The sequence below is a fragment of the Bactrocera dorsalis genome, chromosome 2, assembly GCF_023373825.1.
Source record: "Bactrocera dorsalis isolate Fly_Bdor chromosome 2, ASM2337382v1, whole genome shotgun sequence".
NCBI classification, from domain to species: domain Eukaryota; kingdom Metazoa; phylum Arthropoda; class Insecta; order Diptera; family Tephritidae; genus Bactrocera; species Bactrocera dorsalis.
The window spans coordinates 94,918,053-94,941,383 of NC_064304.1; the positions used below are offsets into that span (position 1 = coordinate 94,918,053).

Below are 23,331 nucleotides of genomic sequence, written 5' to 3' on the forward strand. Positions count from 1 at the left end.
TATTTTTCCACGCTCTTTTGACATTTATCTTCAGCAAAGTTTTCCACTTCATAATGGAAAGATATACGATCTAACAACGAGTGTATTTAAAATTTACTACCGAAACTCGGAGTCAGTGGCCTCAAGTTTAAGATTTATGGTCGTCATAATCGTTCTGTCAGATCAACAATTGAGCGCATAGTGGAAAAATTTGAATTTACAGGCATAGTACAAAATGTTCCAGTGAAAGTGAGACAGAGAAGTGCCCGTCGTCTCGAGAATACTGATACCGCTAGCGCATCAATTGAGGAAGACTCAAATCAATCACACCACACGTCCCTCTCAAGCGTTGGGTATTTCTGTAAGTCGTTATGGCAAATTTCGCGAAAACATCTTGGCCTATATCCTTACAAGATCAAATTGACGCTAGTACTGAAGTCGCTTCATTACCAGAATCGTCGTCTGTTCGTGAATTGGGCTGAGCAACAACTTGAAAGTGATCTGGATTTTCATCGAAAAATCACCTTCACCGATGAGGCTCATTTATGGCTGAATGGCTTCGTCAATAAGCAGAATATTATTTATTGGTCAGGCAGCAATCCACACGTACTCCATAAGTCACCATTGCATCCAGTTAGAATTATGGTTTGGTGCGGTTTATGGGCCGGCGGCGTCATTGGCCCGTACTTCTTCCGTGATGATTAAGACCGGCACGTCACCGTGTATGAAAATCGCAACCGTTCAATGATATCCGAACATTTTGGTCCAACATTGCAGGATATGGACTTGGACAATATGTGGTTCCAGCACGACGGAGCCACAGGTCACACAGCGAATATCACAATCGTTTTACTGAGAACCAAGTTTGGTAAATGTGTTATCTCCCGAAATAGTCCAGTCAATTGGCCGTCTCGGTTGTGCGATTTGACGCCGTTAGACTATTACCTGTGGAGCTACGTCAAGTCTATGATCTATGCCAACAAGCCAGCGACGATTGATGAACTTCGTACGAGTATCGAACGTGAAATTACCTTAGTATCTGCCGAGTTATGCTTGAAAACCCCCGAAAATTGGGTTCAGCGTCTGGACTTCTGCAAGCGTGCTCGTGGTAGCCATGCGTGACGCCATACATGATGGCATCGAATGTACTTTCACAGGAATAAAGAACTTCATTGATATGGCAAGCCGTGTTTGCATTATTTAAAAACTCGTTTGAAGCGCTCTTATTGACAAAAACCCGTTGAAATATTGCGTTCACATCTTTCTTAATACTAACCAAGTGATTCAAACGTTTGAATTTTTGCATCCTTCTGTATTCTACTTTTTATTAAATTTTTTGTGGGTTCTGGAAACAAAGTACAGAAGTGGAAAAGCACTCAACTCATTTGAAGTCGGGTAGCTCTGCAACGGAAGTAGAGTTCTTTTATGGTATTTCAGGTGCAAGAGACTGACTCAAACACCGTGTATGCTTCAACAATCTGCCAGACACTCACATTGAGCCACATTAATCTTAGCTACAATCTCCGCCTTCGCTCGAAGGTAAGTGCGTGGAACTTATTTCAATGTTTGCGCCACCTACTAAGCAAGTGCAGCCGCTCACATGTGGATTGAAGTAGCAGCCACCACCACACAAACTCACTAACTTTAATTTTTTTCTTTTGGGTTTTTTTTTGTTCCTAACTTTTTCTCAAGCCTTCAAACACACTGCGGCCGACAGTCCGAAAATAAAAGTTGTCTTGTGGCTTCCAAAGTTTACGGTTGGGAAATGTCTATCGTGCCATTGCCTAACAACCGCCGCACCATCATCCTTAGCGGTGTTTAAGCCAGTTCACGTGGTTCTTTTTTCTTCACCGTTGCAACAAAGTTTAAACTGGCTCTTTGCGGTTTGGCGGCTAAGATAAACTGCGGTTCTGTTGCTATCGCTGGCATTGTGTTCGCTTACACCGCTGCCTGGACTCATTGCTCTTAGACATTTTGTCCAGCCTTTCGCTTCATTCCCAAGCTTCACTGTGCCACTCAACTTTCTCAGTTTTGGCTTTGTCGTCTGCTGGATTGTCCTTAAACTGCTGCCGCTGCTGGATTTATTTCCATGTTGCTCAATTTTTTTTAGCTCAAGTGGAGAGCTTTGCGAAACTTTGCCGAAATTCTGCCATTTTTTTAGTTTTGTTGTTGTAGTGTATCGGTATGACTTTTAAAAATGTTGCCAGCAACAGTTTAAATTTCAGGTTTGTGCTTTCGTTTCTGGAGAGTAAGTCTCTTCGAGTGGTTGCCCACTTCGGTGTACTAAGTGCAGTTGGCTTTTTTGTATGTATATGAAAGCAGTTAAAAAATTTGCTCAATTAATTATGGCGCAATGTACATACTATAGCAGGTGGGGGGATTGGGTAATTTACTTTAATTTAGTTTGGAGACTAACGCTTTTTGGTTGCTTAATGAAGAATTGCTTACCGTATTGTGGTCTGTACAAATTAGCTTAAAATTTCATTGAAAGAAAATGGAAAACTCTATTTCCCGTTGATGGTTGGATTATTAAATAGAGCTCTGGTGATTTGAGTAATTAGAAGAGAAGAGACCAGCTGCGTTAAGTCTTAAGTGTAATGACCGTAATTTGGACAAAATTTCAGTGCTTCCACATTGCAGGCGACAATCAGAATGAACAAAATTTAAGTAAAATAAAAAAGTTGACGGAATCATTCAAAATGGCGGCATAGAGATAAGGTATAAGGAATTTTTAGTATCCACAGAACTGGTTCTAGAAGCTTTAGCAGTGAACCGATAATTATTATATTAAACGTTTATGATTCGTGTTTATATCGTACAGTTTGAAAATTTTGAAAGACTTAATTAATTGTCTATACGACGATCTCGACAAAAGCATGGTGAAGAAAAAAAACCCGTTGGAACGATCCATCTGGGTGAAAAGCTGCAAACGTCATGTGCAAAACGGTAGGCCGGAAATCCCTATTGGCACTCGATAGAAGAAACTGTAGAAACATGATGAGAACATTAATTGATCACTGTCTGGTGGCGACACACGCCCGTAGGATGGAGCTGACAGAGCAAGAAGACACCAGGAAATGTCTTAAGTGGAGCACTAGAGAAACAATGGAGCTTCGTTTGTGAACTTATCTCGCATTGACAAGACTACGCTGTAAGGATCTGGGGTTCCCACGGTATGATACGCAGGAGGAGGTATCGATAGTGAAGCGGCAGAGTCTGTTAAAATTCGGGTCAAGCGCATGCACCCTAAAGGATGACTACTCCTTTTGGATTTAGCAACTGAACTCTATCTGGTATCGCAAAGAACCAAACTGGTCTATGTGTCGCTTATTGGTCTACCTATTTAACCTGGCCTAACCTAACCTAACCTTTGAAATACTCAGTACGTTTTGACATACGAGCGCTATTTGTATTGTTTTCGAACTCTCATATCGATTGAAATAACTGCATTTCTGAGCACTGAAGACATATATTTGATAAATAATCCACAATATAGTATAGTTGTGATTTGGCAGCGAAGGACTACTAGTTATTCGCGTACGTAAAAATACCTCTCCGAGCCGTTCGATACCAAACGCGGCTTCAGGTAAGGTGACTCTCTATCATGAAACCTTTTTAATCCACTGCTCAACAACCGCGACGTCAGTTTCGCTTTCTACAGATTGGATAAGGAAGTGAAGCAAATGGGTCTGGCAGTGAACGAGGACAAAACGAAATATTTCTTGTCATTAAACAAAAAGTCGTCGCACTAGCGACTTTGCTCTCACGTCACTGTTGAGAGTCATAACTTCGAAGTCGTACATAATTTCATCTACTATATCTTGGAACCAGTTTTAACACCAACAACAATGTCAGCTTCGAAATCCAACGCAGAATAACTCTTGCCAACACGTGCTACTTTGGACTGAGTAGGCAATTGAGAAGTAAAGTCCGGTCTCGGCGAACAAAGACCAAACTCTATAAGTCACTTATTATTCCGGACTTGTTGTATGGTGCACAGGGATGGACGATAACAACAACTGATGAGTCATCGTTACGAATTTTCAAAAAGAAAGGTTCTGCGGAAGACTTATGGTCCTTTACGCATTAACAATGGTGAATATCGCATTCGATGGAACAATGAGCTGTACGAGTTATACCACGACATTAAAATAGTTTGGCGAATTAAGAGATAGCGGCTACGCTGGCTAGGTCATGTGGTCCGTATGGATGAAAACACTCCAGCTCTGAAAGTATTCTGTGCAGTATCCGTCAGTGGAAGCAGATGAAGAGGAAAACCTCCAAACTGTTCAAGAGATCAGGTGGAGAAGGATCTGGCTGCACTTGGTATCTCGAATTGGCGCCAAATTGAGAAAAGAAGAAACGACTGGCGTCTGTTTTTAACTCGGCTATAACCGCATACGCGTTGTTTACGCCAGTAAAGAAGAAAAATAAAAATAAGTACAAAGAGGTCAGCACCTAAACCGGTGACTGATGTGTTCAGAATATATTTTGGAGTTACCTCAATCAGTGTGGCAAAATGCAGCGTCAATTGGTTCAAACGCATACAAAAGTGTATAGATCTAAATGGAGAATATTTTGAAAAACAATAAAAATAAAATAATATTTGTTTTTGTCCCTCTGGCAATTGCAAGAAAGAGCAGAATTTTGCTAAAAACATTTGATTGTCAATGGATTATCGTTAAAACACATAGCATGTTGATTTATTGCTGGCCACTCAATTCTGCTTAAAATGCCTGTTTGTATTTGACACAAATATATATTTGCCTGCAGTTATGTGTGCGCTTACATATATGTATATATGTATATATACCTTATATATGTGTGTCAATTTAATATAGTATGTTGTGACGTTTGAGTGACATTTCACTGAGTTTAAATTCCCACACATTTGCATCAAAATAAGAAAAAACGGATCTTGCGCAATCGCTGGCTGTGAATTTGTTTTTCAGATTTGCTTAAACCTCCTACCGGTTCGTTGCCCCAAAGTTTTCCACTTTGACCAGACGAGGGAGCGGTCGAGCGGCCGCCTGTCTGGCCGATTACCAGCTCAGCCGCAAGTCAAATACGCCCGCCAAAGCTTTTGCTGCGAGTTCGTTGACATCGTCGAATGGTGACTGATTCTGGCACTTATTTATCGTCTTGCTTTTGCTTTATTTTTTTAAGCAGTTTTAAAACAACTTGCTTTCTCTTGTTGCTTTTGTTGTGGTACGGATTTTCAAATTGTTTTCTGAGCGCTCTCATTGCGAGAGTTATTTGCACGGTTTTTATTCATTTGTTCCAATACAATTGTTGCCATTTAGTTTATTATTTTGCCGATGGAGAAGTTGTTGAACTGCAAATTCAGCAAAATTGCAGCAAAACAAAACGCATTCTCGCCAATGCAATAACGGTAGTTGGTGCAAATTTGCTTTCATTGTTGTTGAGCTGATGCTGTCAACAGGCCTCCGATTTAATCCATGCCATTGCTCTCCATTCCATTTGGTTGCAGTGACTGTGCGTTAATCCATTCGGTATTCCATTTTTATTATTTTATTATTTACAGTTAGTTGTATCGTATTTACTCGCTGGCATGCAACATTATGTGGTAACTGCAATGTATTATGTTATTTAAAAGCTTACAATGCAATTTTTTATATTTAGCTTTCTGTGCAACTATTGCATATTTTTCGTTTAAATATTTGCCAGCTTCATTTTGTTAGCTCGTGCAGCTGTTGACCGAGATTCCGGCGACTTTTTAATTAAAATTTATGCGATACCATTGTTGTTGTGCAGACTGAATGCTATTGACGAGGTGAAAATTGGAATTTGTTAGTGTATGTGTGCGCTGCATATTACTCATAGAGGAAAATGTTGGTAAACAGGGTTGCCACGAGCAGTAATTCCAACTTTCTTTTGCCAGAACAGTTTTTATTGACAATGGAAAAGAGTTCACAAATCAATCTTGCCTCTTTATGGGCCGAACTATTGTATTTTCGAGCTCTGTAAAATATCTCGGAGTTGTCCTAGAGACATAACTAAGCTTGAGGGAATACAATGAGACCAGTACTTCTAAAGCTCTTCGAATCCGCAACTCCTGCAGAAGAGATACTGACCTACATGGTACATTGGTTGTACACAAGTGTCATCCGTTCATACTAACGCAACATGACAGGTGCAGCAGAATTGCTTGCTGGGGTTTACGGGTGCAATGAAAACTACATACCTCAGCTATGAAAAAGCAGACGAGTTAGCCCGTTCGGAGGCAGCTGAATGCTTCCCTAGACCATGCAGCTCCTTCAAGTACCGTTTGAAGCAATGAAACCTAGCGGAACATTTCAGGTCTTGGCACCCTAGCAACATGCGGCATACTATAAAGTAATTTTGGGGTAGTGTTGATGTTGGACACACCAAAAAGTTTCCGATTCTAGACAAAAGGGAACTTAGTAACATTGTCATTGTCATTACAAGGCACATATCCTTATGATGCCACTTTCAAAAAATGGGAAAAGTGGATTCGATGGAATAAAGAGTGCGCGCGGAGGATAAAGTCCGGGAATATTAACGGGTGAGGCGGAATATGTTCCACGGTTCTCAATATTCAACTATAGAAAAATTTTGCAGCAGGGATTTTTTTACCAAATCCATTGAATTGCTGAATAATGCTTTATTTGGTTATCACCCGGGAGTATTGATGAGCTAAGTGCGGCCGTTTGCGGTGTGGAACTCACGCGTCTCTCTTTTCAGTTAACCAACCATGGCAAAGAAATGAAAGGGTTCCTAATTTTGTATCATTGTCATCAGATCAAATTTTAACCGGACTAACAAAATTAAAAATATACATTTTTGCGTATCTTTTTACAAATCTTTACTACAGCCTACAAAATGGGCTTATAAGCCTTGTAAAACAGGTAGATCAGTTTTCATATGTGGTAGAAGCAACGAAGTCGAAACATTGCTTGAATAGTAAACAGATATTAAAAGTTTTTATTTTTAATATCTATCTAATAATTATTATAATCACCGACGCAATCGTAAAAGAAAATACATTCAAGTCATAGGATCTACACAAATCCTTGCCCTTTATCGGGCAGCTTAACTGCCAAGTGCGCACGAACCCCTCCTCTCCTCATTTATTTATGATATTTTCAGCTGCTTATATTGCTGACCACTTTTTTCCTACGCTTCGATATGTAAGTATGTCTGTTGCCATGACTTTTCGTAATAATGACTGCAGGCGATTTGTGCCCAAGGCAGCCATCCGTTTTTCCCCGAATCGAAGACCTTTTTGTGCGATGATGAAACTTATTTTTGCTTTTAACGAAGACCTTTTTGCGGCTTACACTCGAGCGAGCTGCAAGAAATGGCCGTGATATGCGAGATCCAAAGCCGAAAGCAGCAGCAACAACAAAAGCAAAAGTATACGAGACAAAAATGTTAGCCGCATATACTCGAAATTATTTCAGCTATTTGTTGAGCATTTCGGATAATAAGGAACATAGAACGAGCATGTAACAGTGTGTATGGTCGCATGTGTGTACTGCAAGTAATTACAGAACTATTTTAACCACAAAGCGGTCTCCCAAGGAGAGGGATTTCTCAAATATGGTAACCTGTTCCTGAAGGACAAAATGTTCTTCTCTCAAACTGTGCTTGTGTTTGTAAGCGCACAAAATTTCTGATTCCAAACAACTGGACAATTTCGTCGAATGAGCACAATTTGGTAAAAGTAAAGTGTATAGAAGAAAATAATGTAATTAAAAGTAATCATTACCCACGAAGACTTCGGTCGTAAATATGTAGCTCTATTGGAACTATAAAAACGATTGATAAAAGTCAACAGTTGGACGTTGGGAAAAAAATGTAATGGTAATTAAAAGTAATCATTACATAAAAGTAATCATTATCCATGAAGCGTGCGCTTATAAATATGAGTTAAACTTTACCAAAGCTGTGGAAATGTTGGTAAAAGTAAATATTTGGACGTTAGAAAAAGTGCACAAAGTCAAAAAATTGCAATAGTATTTAAAAGTAATCATTACCCACGAAAGATGTGGTCATAAATTTGTAGCTCTATTGGAGCTGTAAAAATGTTTGATAAAAGTCAACAGTTGGACGTTGAGAAAACTATGTAATGGTAATTAAAAGTAATCATTACTTAAAAGTAATCATTATCCACGAAGCGTGCGCTTATAAATATGTGTCCAACTTCATCAGAACTGTGGAAATGTTGATAAAAGTAAATATTTGAACGATGACAAAAGTGCACCAAGACAAAAATTGCAATAGTAATTAAAAGTAATCATTACCCACAAAAGGTGCGCGTATGAAGGCAACTATATCGAAGCCATAAAAACGTTGGTAAAAGTAAACAATTGGGTCTTTAAGAAAATGCAAAAAAAAATACAAATATAATGAAGAATAATCATTACTCACAAAAGGTGCTCTCATGCATATACTCTATCAAACTGTAAAAACTTTAAGCAGAGCAGACAATCGACACTTCTCGCGTACCAGTTGCTTCTATGAAACTAGTTAAATGGTAGTTCGTAACTAGTTGCTCGAACTACAGGGTTTTCAGTACACACACACACACGCACAAACACTGCTAACAACGATTTCTGCACAATAATCATGCGAACGGGTGCTGCAGCCCAGTCAATTAAGCAAATTGCATGAGTTGGCATTTTACAGTAAAACCATGGGCGGTGTTATAACAATCAGAACCCTTGCCGTTTGTATATGAAACAGTTTATTCGGTCATACGCAATATTACCAGAATTACTGCAATCCTATTACCATTACCACACTTAGACAATTACCGGCATTGGTCAGTGCGTTTAATGGACCGACCGAATAGTTCACCTACGCCCCAACAATTTCCCCAAATCTAAATTCCCACCCCAGCAGCGGTATTTATGGCAAAGCCATTGGCACACACACACACACGAATGCGATGATGTTTATTTGATAGTATTGGTGGTATGCGAGTGAAATTTGAGAAAATTTTGCTCATTCAAGTTGAAATATTCGATTCGGCCATAATTTGCCTGTAGAAATAAAACAAAAGACAATTTGTTCGACTTGAAAAAAATGGTTAGCAACAACAATGATTATGTTATTGTGTAGACATAGCCAAAAATAGTTATGAATTCGAAGTGAAGGCGGCAAAGCCGCTCGTAAATTACCGTTCCGGTTTGAGGTTTAGCAAATGTGTGTTTTCTACATATCCACATACATATGCATGCCTAGAGATCTGCATAACTGTGCATGCAAGAATGGATGGGAACAAAGATAAAACTAATAATTTTCTCTGTAGCCTTTGAGCTGCTTCAGTTGAGTGCTTTCGTCGGTGGACGTCTTCAATTTACTTGCTGACTTACATTATTTTAGTTGGTTGCTATTGTTATTTTTTTTTGGTAGGGTTTGGTATTTTAATTGATTGCTAAGTTGGTTTTTGAAAAATTTCGAACTATGGTGAGTGCGTGACGGTAAAAGGTATTGAAATTCGTTTCCAATAGTTTACATTATGAATAAGGTAAGCTTGTGGGAAAGCTTTTAGAAGATAAGTTAAGCTGAGACAGGTGATTGGAATGATTTTGGTGAACGCCTATGCAATATTTTTGGAAAAATTTTCTATGGCAATAAAATATAAAATTATATCCTTCAAGCAATGACTATTCATTGAGAGAGCAGTTAAATTGAGCTTATAATATTGTTGTCGGCAGAACTTCATGGCTTTTGAAAGTTTAAAACTTTTGATAGAATTGCCAAATAGGAGTGTTTAAGATGTTAAAGTGTATATTCCATCTAAGCAAATTTTACTTATAATCTGTATTACAGCCTTAAAAAGAGGCTCCTTTCAAGCTAAAGCTTTATCCAATTTTCCATACACTTGTTATAAATCTCGACTGGGATGGCCTTCAGCGAATGATTTTTAATGGCTTCAGTGGCCTCATTGCATGTTTCTCAAAGTGATTTCAGTTTGACAAATGAAAAAAGTCTAATAGAACCAAAATTCGGCAAATGTGGTGGCTGGCTGAAAGACATCGTTTCGTGGTTGACCATAGTGTCAGTTACGACCTAGCTTTCTTGACGGCGTACGGTTAATGTCACTTTGATTGTTGATCGAGTTTGAGCTTTTTTCTTTTAAATTCTGTAGCGTCACGTCACATGGCTAGTCATCAGTAGCAATGATGTCCTCAGCTACTAATCGGCATAATTTTTCAGATACAGGTCTTTTGATACGAGTCTAGCACTCTCACTCACTCAAAACTTTAACTAAAATGTGTGGGTTTTCCTTTTTTTATAAGACAACTGGCAAACAAATGGTTAACAATGAATTGAACAACGCAGAATGTTGTTCCAAAGGGAATGTTTCCGACATGTCTATTTTTTCCAAAAAATCTGTTGACAAAAACCTACATAGTGGACCGCTCTTTACTCTCGGGTTCATACACGATGCATCACCTCTCACGATGTCATAGACATGTTTCGAACGCGATCGTTGGAGAAAATAATTTAGCTGCAGAGATGAATAGAGAAGGTAAAATATTCTTTAAGAGTGTACAGCTGCTGGCGTACGACGATGATATTGATATCATTGGCCTCAAGAGCCGCGCCGTTAGTTCTGCTTGTTCCAGACTGGATAAGAAGCTAAAGGTATGAGTCCGGTTATGAACGAGGACAAGACGTCATCAAACAAACAGTCGTCGCACTCGCGACTTGGCTCCCACGTCACTGTTGAGAGTCCTAACTTTGAAGCCGTAGATAATTTCGTCTAACTTGCAAATAACATTAACACCAACAACAACGGGAGCCTCGAAATCTAAAGCAGAATAGCTTTTGCAAATAGGTGCTACTTCGGACTGAGTAGACAATTGAGAAGTAAAGTCCTCTCTCGACTCTATAAACCACTCATCATTCCTGTCCTGTTATATGTTGCAGAGGCATGGACGATGACAACGTCTGATGAGTCGACGTTACGAGTTTTCGAGAGAAAGGTTCTGCTGAAGATTTATGGTCCATTGTGCATTGGAAATGGCGAATATCGCATTCGATGGAATGAGAAACTGCATGTGTTATACGACGACATTGACATAGTGCAGCGAATTAAGGACAGTGGCTACGCTGGCTAGGTCATGTCTTCCGAATGTACAAAAACACTCCAGCTCTGATAGTATTCGACGCAGTGCCCCTCCGGGCGAAACAGAGGAAGAGGAAGACCTCCACTTCGTTAAAAAGACCAGGTGGAGAAGGACCTGGCTACACTTGGAATCTCAAATTAGCGTCAAACACCGAAAAGAAAGTACGACTAGTGCGCTGTTGTCAATTCGGCTTTAACCGCGTAAGCAGTGTCTGCGCCAATAAAGTAGAAGAATTGCTGATATCCGTTTTTTTTAGCGATTGACAGATTATTCAGCATTAAATGTGAACTGGCCCAAAGTCTAAACTTAGTTTACAAAACAAAATTCTTCTTTATAAACTATGTTGAAACCCTTATGGTCTTATGGCATTCAAATCTGAGGCGCAGCAAATAGATCCAACATAGACATAATTCAAAAGTTCCAGTCAAAAACTTTTAGACTTCTCCCTTACGCTCCGTGGTACATTAAAAATATTCATTTCCATAAGAATCTTAGAATGCCTATGGCGATTAGTGAAATAAAAAGATACAGCTCAAGGTACATAACAAGATTAAATTGACACCCTAATCCATACGCTATAAACCTATTAGACAACAGCGATGACACACGACGATTGAAAAGATTACATCCACTAGACCTGCCATTTAGATCGTAAGGACTATCTGAGTATAAAATAATACACATTGTAATAATATAGATACATATTATGTAATTTAGCGGAATAAATACTAGTTACTAAATATCCAAAAAATTTTCCAAAGCATCGACAAATACTAATCCTTGATTGAGCTTCATCGCCTAAAAGTGAATTTAGTTCATTGGTACTCTGTTGCTGAGTTAATCCCCGTCGAAATTTGTAAAAAATAATCGCGTGAAATTGGTTGCGATGTAATTCCAGTTTTTGTTCAAGATGAATATTTTAAGTTACTGTAAACATTACAAATAGTGCTTGCAAGGCATTTTAATGCCTTAAATTAAATACAAAACATGATGTTTGATAATGCATAACAAAGCTATGAATTGCTTCCGCATACATCGTATTCTCCAGATCTGGCTGCAGCAACTATTTCCTGTTCTTAGTGCTCACTTGGAGAAATTTTCGTCGAATGAACAGATAAACGCCGACACTGAAGCAAAGGACTAAGCGTACTACAAAAATGGTATCGAAAACGTGGGAAGGTCGCTATAATCAGTGTATCAAGCTTGGGGTGAACTATGATGAATAAAAAAAAACGAGTTTTGCCAAAAAAAATATGTTTTTCTATAGTAGGTCGATGATATTTCAATTGAACTGTGATAAAAATAATTTATTATTCCTTAAAAACAGGCAATTTGGTGGATCAAATTTAACCGCAAACTGCTTATTAGCTTTTAAATATAATATTTTCTGGTAGACCTTAAATTAATAGCCAAAGCATGCAAAAAACATTAAATTCGTAAATAAATGAAGGCAAAGTTAATTGTATTGGAAAATAATATACATATTTGTTTGTAAAAGACTTTTTCTCGGTTAAAACTAAAACAAAAATATTTAATTAATATATTAAAAGAATTTTTGGAAGCCATTGAAGATACAACTATACATACAAACATATACAGTAGTCAACATGGCTTTCTCTTGTGAAACAGCAAATTTTGATTAAAACTTTCTTTTAGCAAATGTCAGAAGTAATTCAAAACTTTGCCGCAAAAATGTCATTTTTCGGTTTCTAATATCAAATTATTTAAGCAAAAGAGAGAAACAAAGACAAATACCTGCATGAATGTAACATATTCAAATTATAACTGTCACTTGCATGGCAACGGGAAGAATTTTCCTAATTATACGTATGTGTGTGTGTGCGTGTGTATTTGTAGACGTTAGCAAGTTTGCAGGAGAACGGTAAAAGTGAATAAAATTAAATTTTCGCAGGAACAATCTCAAATACATACATACAATGCATACATAGATATGTACAAGTACATGTGGTTGAGGATTGTAATGATTAAGCACTTACACAGACACAATTGCGTATGCATGTATGTATATAATGCATTCTAAATTGTCAGATTGAATTTCCGAGCGTAACAAATTAAAAGACAATTTTCTGAATTATCAAAAAACCCCCGAAGCGATATTCGCTGCACACAGTAACACGGTAGCGTGCGAACGAAACGAACGCCAAATGAAGTCAACAAAAGGAAATGTTATAATTAAAATATTGGAAATATGGCAACAATGCCAGCGGCGATATTTGAAGCTTTTGAATGACCAGACCAAAGCAAGTTGCGTTTTAATGGGTTGCGGAAAGCTTTAAGGATTTTAGATGCTGAAAATACGATGTGCCACAAACAAAACCAAGCTACATAAGGACATAACAAAGGCATGTCAACAATAACACAACAACAGCAACAGCAGCAAGACTAAAGCGAAAGCGAATGTGTGCATATTTGTGTTTGTGTGTGTGCGTCAGTCGGCCACAATGTGCTTCGATTAGGTTGGTAGCATGTAGTGGCTGCAGTGTGGGAGGTAATGATCCGATATGTGAAAGTGTCTACGGCTGCTCTTGAGTGCTAGCAGACAATTGCCAAGTAAAGCCACATGTAATCACTCACAAACACACATACATAGCTGCAAGTGTGCGACAGCAAAATCTTGTGACAAAGCAGCAGTTCAGTTATCTCTTACCCAACGCGTGGGTAAGACGCTTTGTCTATGCTGCTTTTTAAAACGTTTAAATAGTTGAAGCATCCTTTATTGTTACCGTCGTCAAAACTGTTGCAACTGACAAGTGCAGAAATGCCCACGAAAAAGGGAAAGTAATTTGTGTATTTAAGTTTTTGGGCAGCATTTAGGTGCACAATTAATGTGACTGTCCTGTAACTCCCGGGTTTGGAAAGTAAAGTTATATGAAAACCGGAAAAAGCGTTAACTTCGGCTAAAGCATAAGAGGGTATGGAAATATCTTTAATTTGATTTTGACTGATCAGTTTGATTCTCTTCGGAGTTTCGTGAAGATATCTCTTTAAATAAAAATCTTTTCCATACAACGACTGGTGTTGACCGTGCAGTTTCTATGAGAACTGTATTCTATGGCGGTCCAATTTGAACATTATGTTCGAAGATTGTAGTGCTGCCTTTGACTACAATCCATGCTACATTTCGTGAAGATAACTTATCGAGTAAAATGATTTTCCATACATGGTATGACCAGCTTATATGACAGCAGTCTATGGTGTTTCGATATCGTATGTATTTCTTACATATGCCAGCATGTTGAGAAGAAAAAAGATGTGCAAACATTCAGATCGAAATACCTGACTTCTTTGTTTATATACAGACACTAGTCGGAATGCTGAACAATGAATATGGAATATGGTCGTTGGCATGTGAATTGTTTAGGCGGCAAAGCCGTTTAATTGAGAATTAGGGTTTTTGTATAAATGATGTATGCGTGTAATGAGCGTATGGCTTCCAACCAACTGATCACCAGTCCAGAGTAGTATGGAAGCTAAATTGGTAGTAGTTTTGACTATAGGGTTTGACCGGAGAGTTACTTATGGTACGACGGGGAGCAGGAGCCCTTGGAGTTCGGTCCAACTTGCTCACACAGACTGGTTCCTCGGGGAGTATCGTGGTGGTTGCGGTTAAAACCCGAATGCGGGAAGAACTGACACTTTATCAGTTGAATGTGGAGTTGGATTGCAATCGGCTGCTAGACCTAAAGTATAGCGGAAATTTTGGGTCGGCCTCGAACCCTACCAAGGTGGTTAGTGTGTCCATTCCACACTGAAAATTGGTACTGAAAATGCCTGGCATTTTTCAAGGTACTGATCAACGCATTGATTTGATTTCAGGTGCTTTTGAGCGCCGTGAAATAAGGCTGTCTTCAGCAGGTACCCACTTTAAACGGTTTACGGACGTGATATCGAATTAGCTCGCCGATCATTTATGTATGTACTTTATAGGGTCTTTTACGTTCCGTTCTGGCTGGGGCAAATCTCGTGGCAAACTTTTTATAGTCTGTCTCAATATACATATGTATAATTATTATTTAACTTCTTTTTAATCGATAATTGTAATCTGTAGTCTTTAGAACTGAACTCTGCACGAAACTTTGCTTTATAACCTTCTGACATATTTCTCGAGCTGTGCTGCGGAACTAAGCCATCTAATGGAAATAGTTCTTGTTGTAGCAGTAGAATTATGCTGAGTCCAGCTCCTTTTCGGTTACGTAAACCCGACGGCCGTGGAAATGGCTCTTTTGGCTTGCTTATGGAGGACTGACAAAAGAAAAGAAGCTACTAAAAAGTAAGGCGTGGAAATACTAAAACATCAGGGCTGTTAAAGAGCTAAACCCGGAACAACTAGTAGCACAAAGAATTTAAAATTGTTCGACCTAATTAAATTGGAATTAAAGAGTTATTTTGTTAAAGAAAACCAGCGAAATTAAAATTAAACCCCTTGGCTTGACCAAAAGTGTGCCACAAGCTTCAGTCAACTTTTAGCATTATTAGACTCTTATGCGAACAAAATGGCTGCCGCAACAACACGGTGCACTCTTAAGACTAAATGAACCATCTGACACTTTTGCAAGATTTGTTGAGCGTTTAGATGTGTTTCGAGCAAGAAGACGACGTTGATGTGGCAACATAGTGAAAGACAACAAGTCAGCGTACGAGTTGGCGTTGATTGGGCTGCCCACAGCGAAGGGCCAAAAGGAATGTGAAATCACGAACCACTCAGCTGCACTGTACCGATTGAAATGTCACATTGTGGCCTATTTCAGTTCGATTGCTCATCCAATGCTACAAGTCAGCACGTCTACTCTGAATACAAGAGAGGCTTACAGCGAGCAAAGTCGAGAGTTCATCACTCGCTGGGTAAAACAAATGTGTGTTTGCCCAAGGACAACGCACCAACACATTGTTTGTATGTTTACTGTGGGTTCAAGTGATAGACAACAGGTCAGCCAGACGGACAAACAGACACGCAGACCTTGCGGCACCAGCGCAAAATGCTGGAAACCGTGCGCACAGCGTGCAATGTTTGTAAAGTTGACATGTCGTTGTGTGTTGTAAGCTGGGCACTTCGGCAAACACAGTGGGCGTAACACACACAGTTGCGTACACGAGTCCACAATTGGCCGCTTTTTCAACGGGGTTTTCGGTCGTCGCACATATTTACTTAGTAAGCTTAGTACGCGTCATGACGCCTATATGTACTCGTATGTATGTAGTATATTTAGCTAAATATTTGCCTATTTGCCTTTTGTGTGTTGAACGGTTGAAAAAAAATATGAAGTAAATGAATGACAACTTACCGCCCAAGACGCCGCTTATGTAGCTGCCTGTCAGATTGCCGCCACGTCCAGCCTTACGCAGCAGCGCATCATCGATGAGTAGCAGGCGCGTCGATGCAAAGGGATCCGGTTTGACGGGCCCTTCATACAAGTTCATGTCATCATGATTTTTAAATAAATTGTGACGCGTAATGACATCCTCCATGCCGGCGCGATGCAGCTCGGGTATGAGGCGCAGCCAAATCGAGAGCTGGTGTGCGCGGAAATGGTTCTTGATGCGTGGCTTCATGCCTGAAACGAGCAAATAAGAAGAAGTTCTAGAAATAGGCTAGAGCTGAATGAGGATGACAGCAGTTGAAAAAGATAACGTACTTCATTTTCTTTTTGCCTTACAAAAAGAAAAAGGTTACTTCATAACATACAAAGTCAGCAGCAAAGAAATGCTTTCAAATACATACAGACATACAAAAATATAAGTTATGAATTTATGACAATGAAACCACAAGTTTTTGCTTGCGGTTTTGACTTTCCAATCGGAGCGGATTATCCCTTTCTAGATAAATTGAGATAACATAGAGACGGCGTTTGTTGTTTTCTTTGTCTTCGCTGGTTTGTGTGTGCGGCGGATGACAAAGAAAAATGAACTTGACATTGAACTCGGCGACATACACTTTTCTCCCTTCAGTGTTATAGCTTAATATTGAAAAGTGCATGAGTTTGTGTAAAATAGTAATGGGTTAGAAACTGTGTGAGTATATATGGAGTAGCATGTAGTGTAGATTCAATGCTGGCGCTTAGGGCTTGTTAAAAAAAAGTTGAAATAAACTTGGCGAGCATTGCTGGAGTGCGCTAAAGCGTATAATAACCCTTACCGGAAAGAAATTATGCAATAATATTTTAAAAATGTGGCAATATTTATTTGCAACAAGCTAGCGAAAGGATTTAAACTTGACGCTCATGTGAGAGAGAGAGGGTTAAAGAAACGAAGCTTGAATATCATTGTATAGGCATTAGAAAGATTACAGCGGACATTCACTCCTTATATATCGACTCCACATATTTTAATTAATATTTTGAGTATGAAGCGCGTGAAAGCTGTACTTGTATATAATATTCTGGATCTACAAAAATGTTGTCGACAGAGGTCGTAAAAGAGATACTTGCCAACTTAGCTTAGGACTCTATATACGTCAAACATATCACTAATGGTGAAGAGACATGGGTTTCCCTATATGACGTCGTAATGCAATTATCTAGCGCATGGCGCTACAAAAACGAGCGGAAAACGGAGAAAACAAAATTCGCTGAAGCCTCCGCCGAGGCTTGTGACAAGTGTATGGAAAATTGGATTGCCAATGCTTAAGGCATGCTTGTATTGGATCAAAAGGAGGAGTCATCAAATGGGATAATAAAGCATTGTATCGAATTAGGCAAAAATGTATTTCTCCTTCTACGTTCGTGTTAAATGTGATGAGATGTTATAGGCCAGCGTGAGCAAATAAATTAAGGCTTGAGTTTCACGACTGGAAAAAATCGATTTTTGTATTATCTTATATAATTTTTTGCCATCTCTGGAATATTGTTCCAAATGCTTAAGTTGATTCGGGTAAGAGTTTTGTAGATACAGACGTGAATAGTGGCACGCTCGAGATCAGCTACGCGTAAATATTCAGTTTAGAAAGAGAGACGTCTAGAAATGAAAAAAAAACTTTGTAAAATATGTATCTCAGGAATAATAAAGAAAATGAAAAACAACATTAATTTTTATACGAAAAAACAGTAAGGAAGCCCGAGTAATCCCTTAACCATTTTGTGTCAAACCGAGTAAATTTTTGAAGAATTTTAACGCTTCAAAAGTTATATCCTCAGTACTTAAATTCAATGTGTTTTGGATTTTCAAGATGGGTCATGTCTTGACTAATGCTCTACCCCTGAGAGTCTTGGTTACAGTATTTGCTAGCGTTAGCCTAGAAGTACCCCTGAAAGTCTTGGTTACAGTATTTGCTAGCGTAAGCCGAATACACATCCACATGTGATTGCATGTTCTTAAGCACAATTATCACCATTTTGAGATTTAAAATAATCGTGTGTGCGTGTTGCTCAACGAAAAAAGTTTCGATCTTGATAAAAAGTATTACAAAATAGATAAAAAAATAATTATTCATGCAAAATTTCTCTTACAACAACAATCTGCAATAAAATAAATGTGAAACACGCGAACTTTACGCTCTTCACTCATCTGTGCTCGTGTGTAGTTCCATCAGAGGCGCATTAGCAGGTACAAAGTGAGTTTGTACGAGTAAGTGTCATATGTTAACTGCTAATCTAAAGCCGGAAGACAAGTGTTATTTCACTTTTTTTGAATCGTGTATTCGAGATAATGCCATGACATGCGTTACAAGATAAACCGAACACATTTGCACCTGTGCGGTGAGCATTAGGGGAGGCTACAGTTTATATAAGCATATGTCTGTTGGTAATACTTATATATAACTCGTGCTGAAATATTCGAGTTTATCAACATTTATGCGCATATAATTTCGAACAGCAACACAAGCTTCGCATCTTTTAATTTCTCACACTTTTTCTTGTTGCTACGCGGTTTCTGTCCGCAACTTTCGCCAGCTTTAAAGCGATAAGTTGCCGGTAGCGAGCATTTGCATACTTCCATGTGTGTATACGTGTCTATGGATTTGTGTGGGTGTGAGTGCGTTAACTTAGAGTTTTATTTTGGTTAAAACTTTTATTGCTTAATTTTAAAAGTTCGTTTCGACGTTGGCGTGACGCACCGTGAAATGCGAGGAGGCGAGCACACAACAAGGCCAATAAGGAGAGATTATCGCGGGAATTTCGAGATGCAGCAGCATTGGTGGCATATGCGAAGTTGACTGCAGTGTGGGGAGTTAGGCACGTCACTGGCACATCTGCTTTACGGCTTATCGTATCACGCAGCAAATTTAATCCCAAGTGGCATATGCTTGGCGCAAATGTGTACAAATTTGAATATTTTCATATTGCGTATGGTTATGTAACTCATGTGTTTGTGGCATTTAAGCGTGACAGCGCTTGTGCTACACGGCCTACCAGAGCCTAGCGGGGTTGCTGTTACGGCAACTGTTTGCGGCGCACCACTCGCTCCACCGCAATCCAGCTTTACATGTAGCCCAACTCAAAGCCGCAGTTTTGATTTCTATACCCAAAGGGGTTAGCCGCATTTACTTGGTACGTATATGTGGCTGCGTGTGTGTAGGGTTGCCTATATTTTCCTTTGATACAGCATGTACTATACCTTGACTGTTGGCATGTACTAGTAACCTCAAAACAGCTGGAGAGCTAAACTGTTTACTACCTGCGAGTTTTGCAGCAAAAATAGCCGTTTATTCTCACCACAATGACATAATGGCTCGCTATGTGACTGCGCCGGGTTATTGATCGGAAAAGTGTTTCTGTAGTAAAACACTGCTTTTATCGTTATTTATACGATGCTTTCAGATGTGTGTGCCCACCAGTGGATTTGAAGCGGAAATTGCTAAATTTTGTGGCAAAATTACAGTCGCGCGGTTTGAGGAGGCTTGGAAGCTAACCGATAGCTAACCGATAACACTGGTTAACCAAAGTTTAACTTTTTTGAGTATGAAACTCTTTCAATTGAAAACTCATGTCAAGCTTTGTACTACATGTACTAGGGCCACTAAGCAATAATATGTGAATAAAAAAAAATGACACATCAGCTTTTCCTACATCAAAAATTATATTTTCTTAAAAAATAAAAACAACTGCTGGTATATTTAGATAAATTATTGCTGAGAATAGAAAATATTAATGACTCTCAAGAATATTTGGCTTCTGGAAGATCTTCTTCAAGTCTCCAATAATAGTCTGCTAGCAATCCTGTGTTCAATTTTCCTTGATGTCACTTCTCTATTAAGAAAATATCTTAAGGAAACCTCTCACCTTGTCCGTCACTCACAGCGCCCAAATTTAGCGGAAAGAAATTCAGCTGAGAGTCCAGCATATGTATTTTTAAGAACATATTACACCCAATTTCCCCTGAAGAGGTGAATTTTTACACCTGCTTCTATAAAGTTTGTCTCTACCTTCTTATTTGAGAAATTTAATGCTTGTGGCGTATTTAGTTATTGATTTATCGCACTTTTAGTAGTTTTCAACATAACCGTTATATAGGCAGTGATTATGCTACACAAGTTGCTTTCGCCGCTCCATGCTGAAGTGTGAGAGGCCTTTCAGCAGTTGTCAACCGTTACGCAACCAATAGCAATCATCAAAGCAGCCTACCAGCAAGCGTGCATGTCATGGCGTATACGTAATTAGGGACATCTCCACAGTTGCTGCGTTTGGGCCCGCACGTGCTAGCAGCCGTGTGAGTACTACGTCGAGCAGCATATAAGCGAGAAGTTAACGTAACAAATGTTGTCTGTGCTCGCTGTGCGTAAATCAATCGGCTCCGTATGTGTGTGTATGGGTGCGCGTTGGTAAATTGCGCTGTGAAGGTGAGATAAGGCGAAATTAATAATGCATCATATACTATATATGTATTTCCGTTTTGTTGCTGCCAGTTTTTCGCATCGTTTTGTCTATTTGCTCTCTCCACTTACTTCGAATTTGTTATTGTTGTTGTTTATGTTATGTGGTTTACTGTGCTTTTCGCGCGTAAGACGTGAATTTGTATGCGAATAATTATGATTTATTTATAGCTGCAGCTGTTACAATGTTGTTGTTGTTTTATCCTCTGGCATTAAAAAACTAAATTTTAAATTAAAGCCGATGAAGCTATACTTGATACATTTTTCGGCCTGTCACCGTTTCTAAAACTCCAATGAAACATCATTGTGGCTCGAAATTCTCAAAACAAAATGTGGCTGCGACGGTATCCAGACACAATGAGTCGAAACGTTATCTACTGGAATCCATAAGACAGTCGATGAAAAGTCTAACCCATTCTAACTTGCAGAAGAAACTTCGATATCGAAATACATATCTAATGTGGAAAAAAGGAACTCAAGTCAAGCGGCTAGCACAGGATCAAATAACTGGAAAAGTTCCCGCATAGCCACAGCATACATGTAAGAATAACAAGTCAATTGAAAAGTCCCCGGCCTAGCATAGCAAATACTCTTTTTGAAAAATTAGTCTTTTATTTCATTCAACATCGTAACGTTCAAGGACGATACAGTGGTTATAGCGATTCTACAAATTTCGATGCCATTTTTGTAATACGATTAGTCCTTTGCTTCAAAATAGGCCTCAGTTTCGGCGTTCTTCTCTTAATTCTACGAAAATTTCTTCCCAGCGAACGTTCTTTTGTGATATGAGAATAGGAAATAGTCACTGGGGGTCGGATCTGTAGAATATGGTACAGTGACTGCGGAAGCAATTCGAAGTCCGATTTTCACTGTGTTCACTATTTTCGGCGCTCACTTCATCACGCCTAAATACAGCATACCAATCCTTCATGCTTGATTTTTCTGGAGCAGTGTCTGGAAAGTCATCATCAAGCCAATTTTTTGCTTTAACTGTGTTTTTTCCTTTCAAAAAGCGATATTTTATCAATAGTTGAAATTCTTTTTCAACCAGTTTTTCACAATAACAAAAGTTGTTTCACTCAAAATTCACAAACTAATGATCCGAAAGCTGTCAAATTTATACACGCACCAAGTTTAGAGAATGTTAAACTTATGTAGATTTAATTCTAATAGTTCTATTTATCGGCCGGAGACTTTTCAATAGACCTCTTCTTACGTACATTCTTCTATTGCTACGTGCTTTGAATTCCGTTTGCTTGCCATTTGTGCTTGTAGTGGGAATACAACTTGTGTTTATTTCTTGAGAACTCATCAAATGTCGTTTGTGTGTCATGTCATCAAGTCACTTGTCATCTTTTGCATATCAAAATTTTTTAGTGCCACACATCATTATATTTACGTCAATTATTGTGCATCACTTGGCTATTGCCATCCAAAGGTTGGAGTGTCGCTCTCGCCGGAAGTTTTGACAAATGCTAGTACAACAGAGTGGCAACAGCACACTTGGTCTGAATGGCATACTTGCTGATCTTTTCATGTGCTTAATCTTAGCAACAGCCTTTTTAAATTCTTAGGAATTCGACTCTGTGATTGCTTCTGTTGTTGTCATTTTACGACGGGTGTCTGGCTGGTCTCACGCAAACAGCTTGTTACCGCTGTGGATCCATTAGGTCTAAGCAAGAAGCAAGTCATGTTGGTATGGGTATACGAGTAGATACTGCCTTTAGGCAGGCATATTGATGACTGTTCAAATTAGAAGTAAGCATTGTCAAAACAAATTATTTTGGTTTTTGGTAATGCCCGCTGTGAGAAAGAGACTAATGTAAAGGAGAATTTGTTTATCAATTTCGACAGCAAAATAAACAAAATTTCCAAAACCAATAACGGCAACTGTTTTGAAGGGAAACTAAGTCACAAATATACCTATAAGCAAGTAAATAAATAAACAATATGACGCAGCAGTGAAGCAATTTGCAGCCGCTAATAACACTTACTAGTACGCCTCACCACAAGGGGCGTAGGCATCTGGAGTAAGAGAAGTAGCTGAGGAAGTGACGGTTAGTCTCCACACAAAGTGTGAATAACTGTAATTAACTGCACACTTGCCTATATATACCGATACGCATGTGCATGTAGTTGTATGCCGGGTGAAAGTGTTAGTGAATACATTAATGTAAATACATTTAATGGCGATTTGTTGCGATTGCGGCGCCCAAAGTTCGATGATTAACACATTTACCCAATAAATGACCGGAAATGATGTAGCTGCTATGAGTAAAATTACTTTGCATTGACTGGGGCAATATTCTATAAAAAGTGCTAATGAAACTAAATGCTGAAGCGATTTTAGACCTATATTGTATTCCTGCAAACTTACGCAGAGGCTAATTAAAAAGTTTC

The 23,331-nt window shown here is 38.9% G+C and overlaps 1 protein-coding gene across 3 annotated transcripts in view; it reads right to left on the reverse strand.

The window, feature by feature from the left end:
• The window catches only part of LOC105230981 (neuroligin 4-like), a 188,059-nt gene that overhangs the window by 49,389 nt on the left and 115,339 nt on the right, over window positions 1-23,331 (reverse strand). For all 3 annotated transcript variants that reach the window (XM_029552311.2, XM_049449718.1, XM_029552312.2), the window contains one exon: window positions 16,409-16,678. In XM_029552311.2, the coding sequence (XP_029408171.2) occupies window positions 16,409-16,678 (270 nt within the window). The remainder of the gene's footprint in view (window positions 1-16,408; window positions 16,679-23,331) is intronic.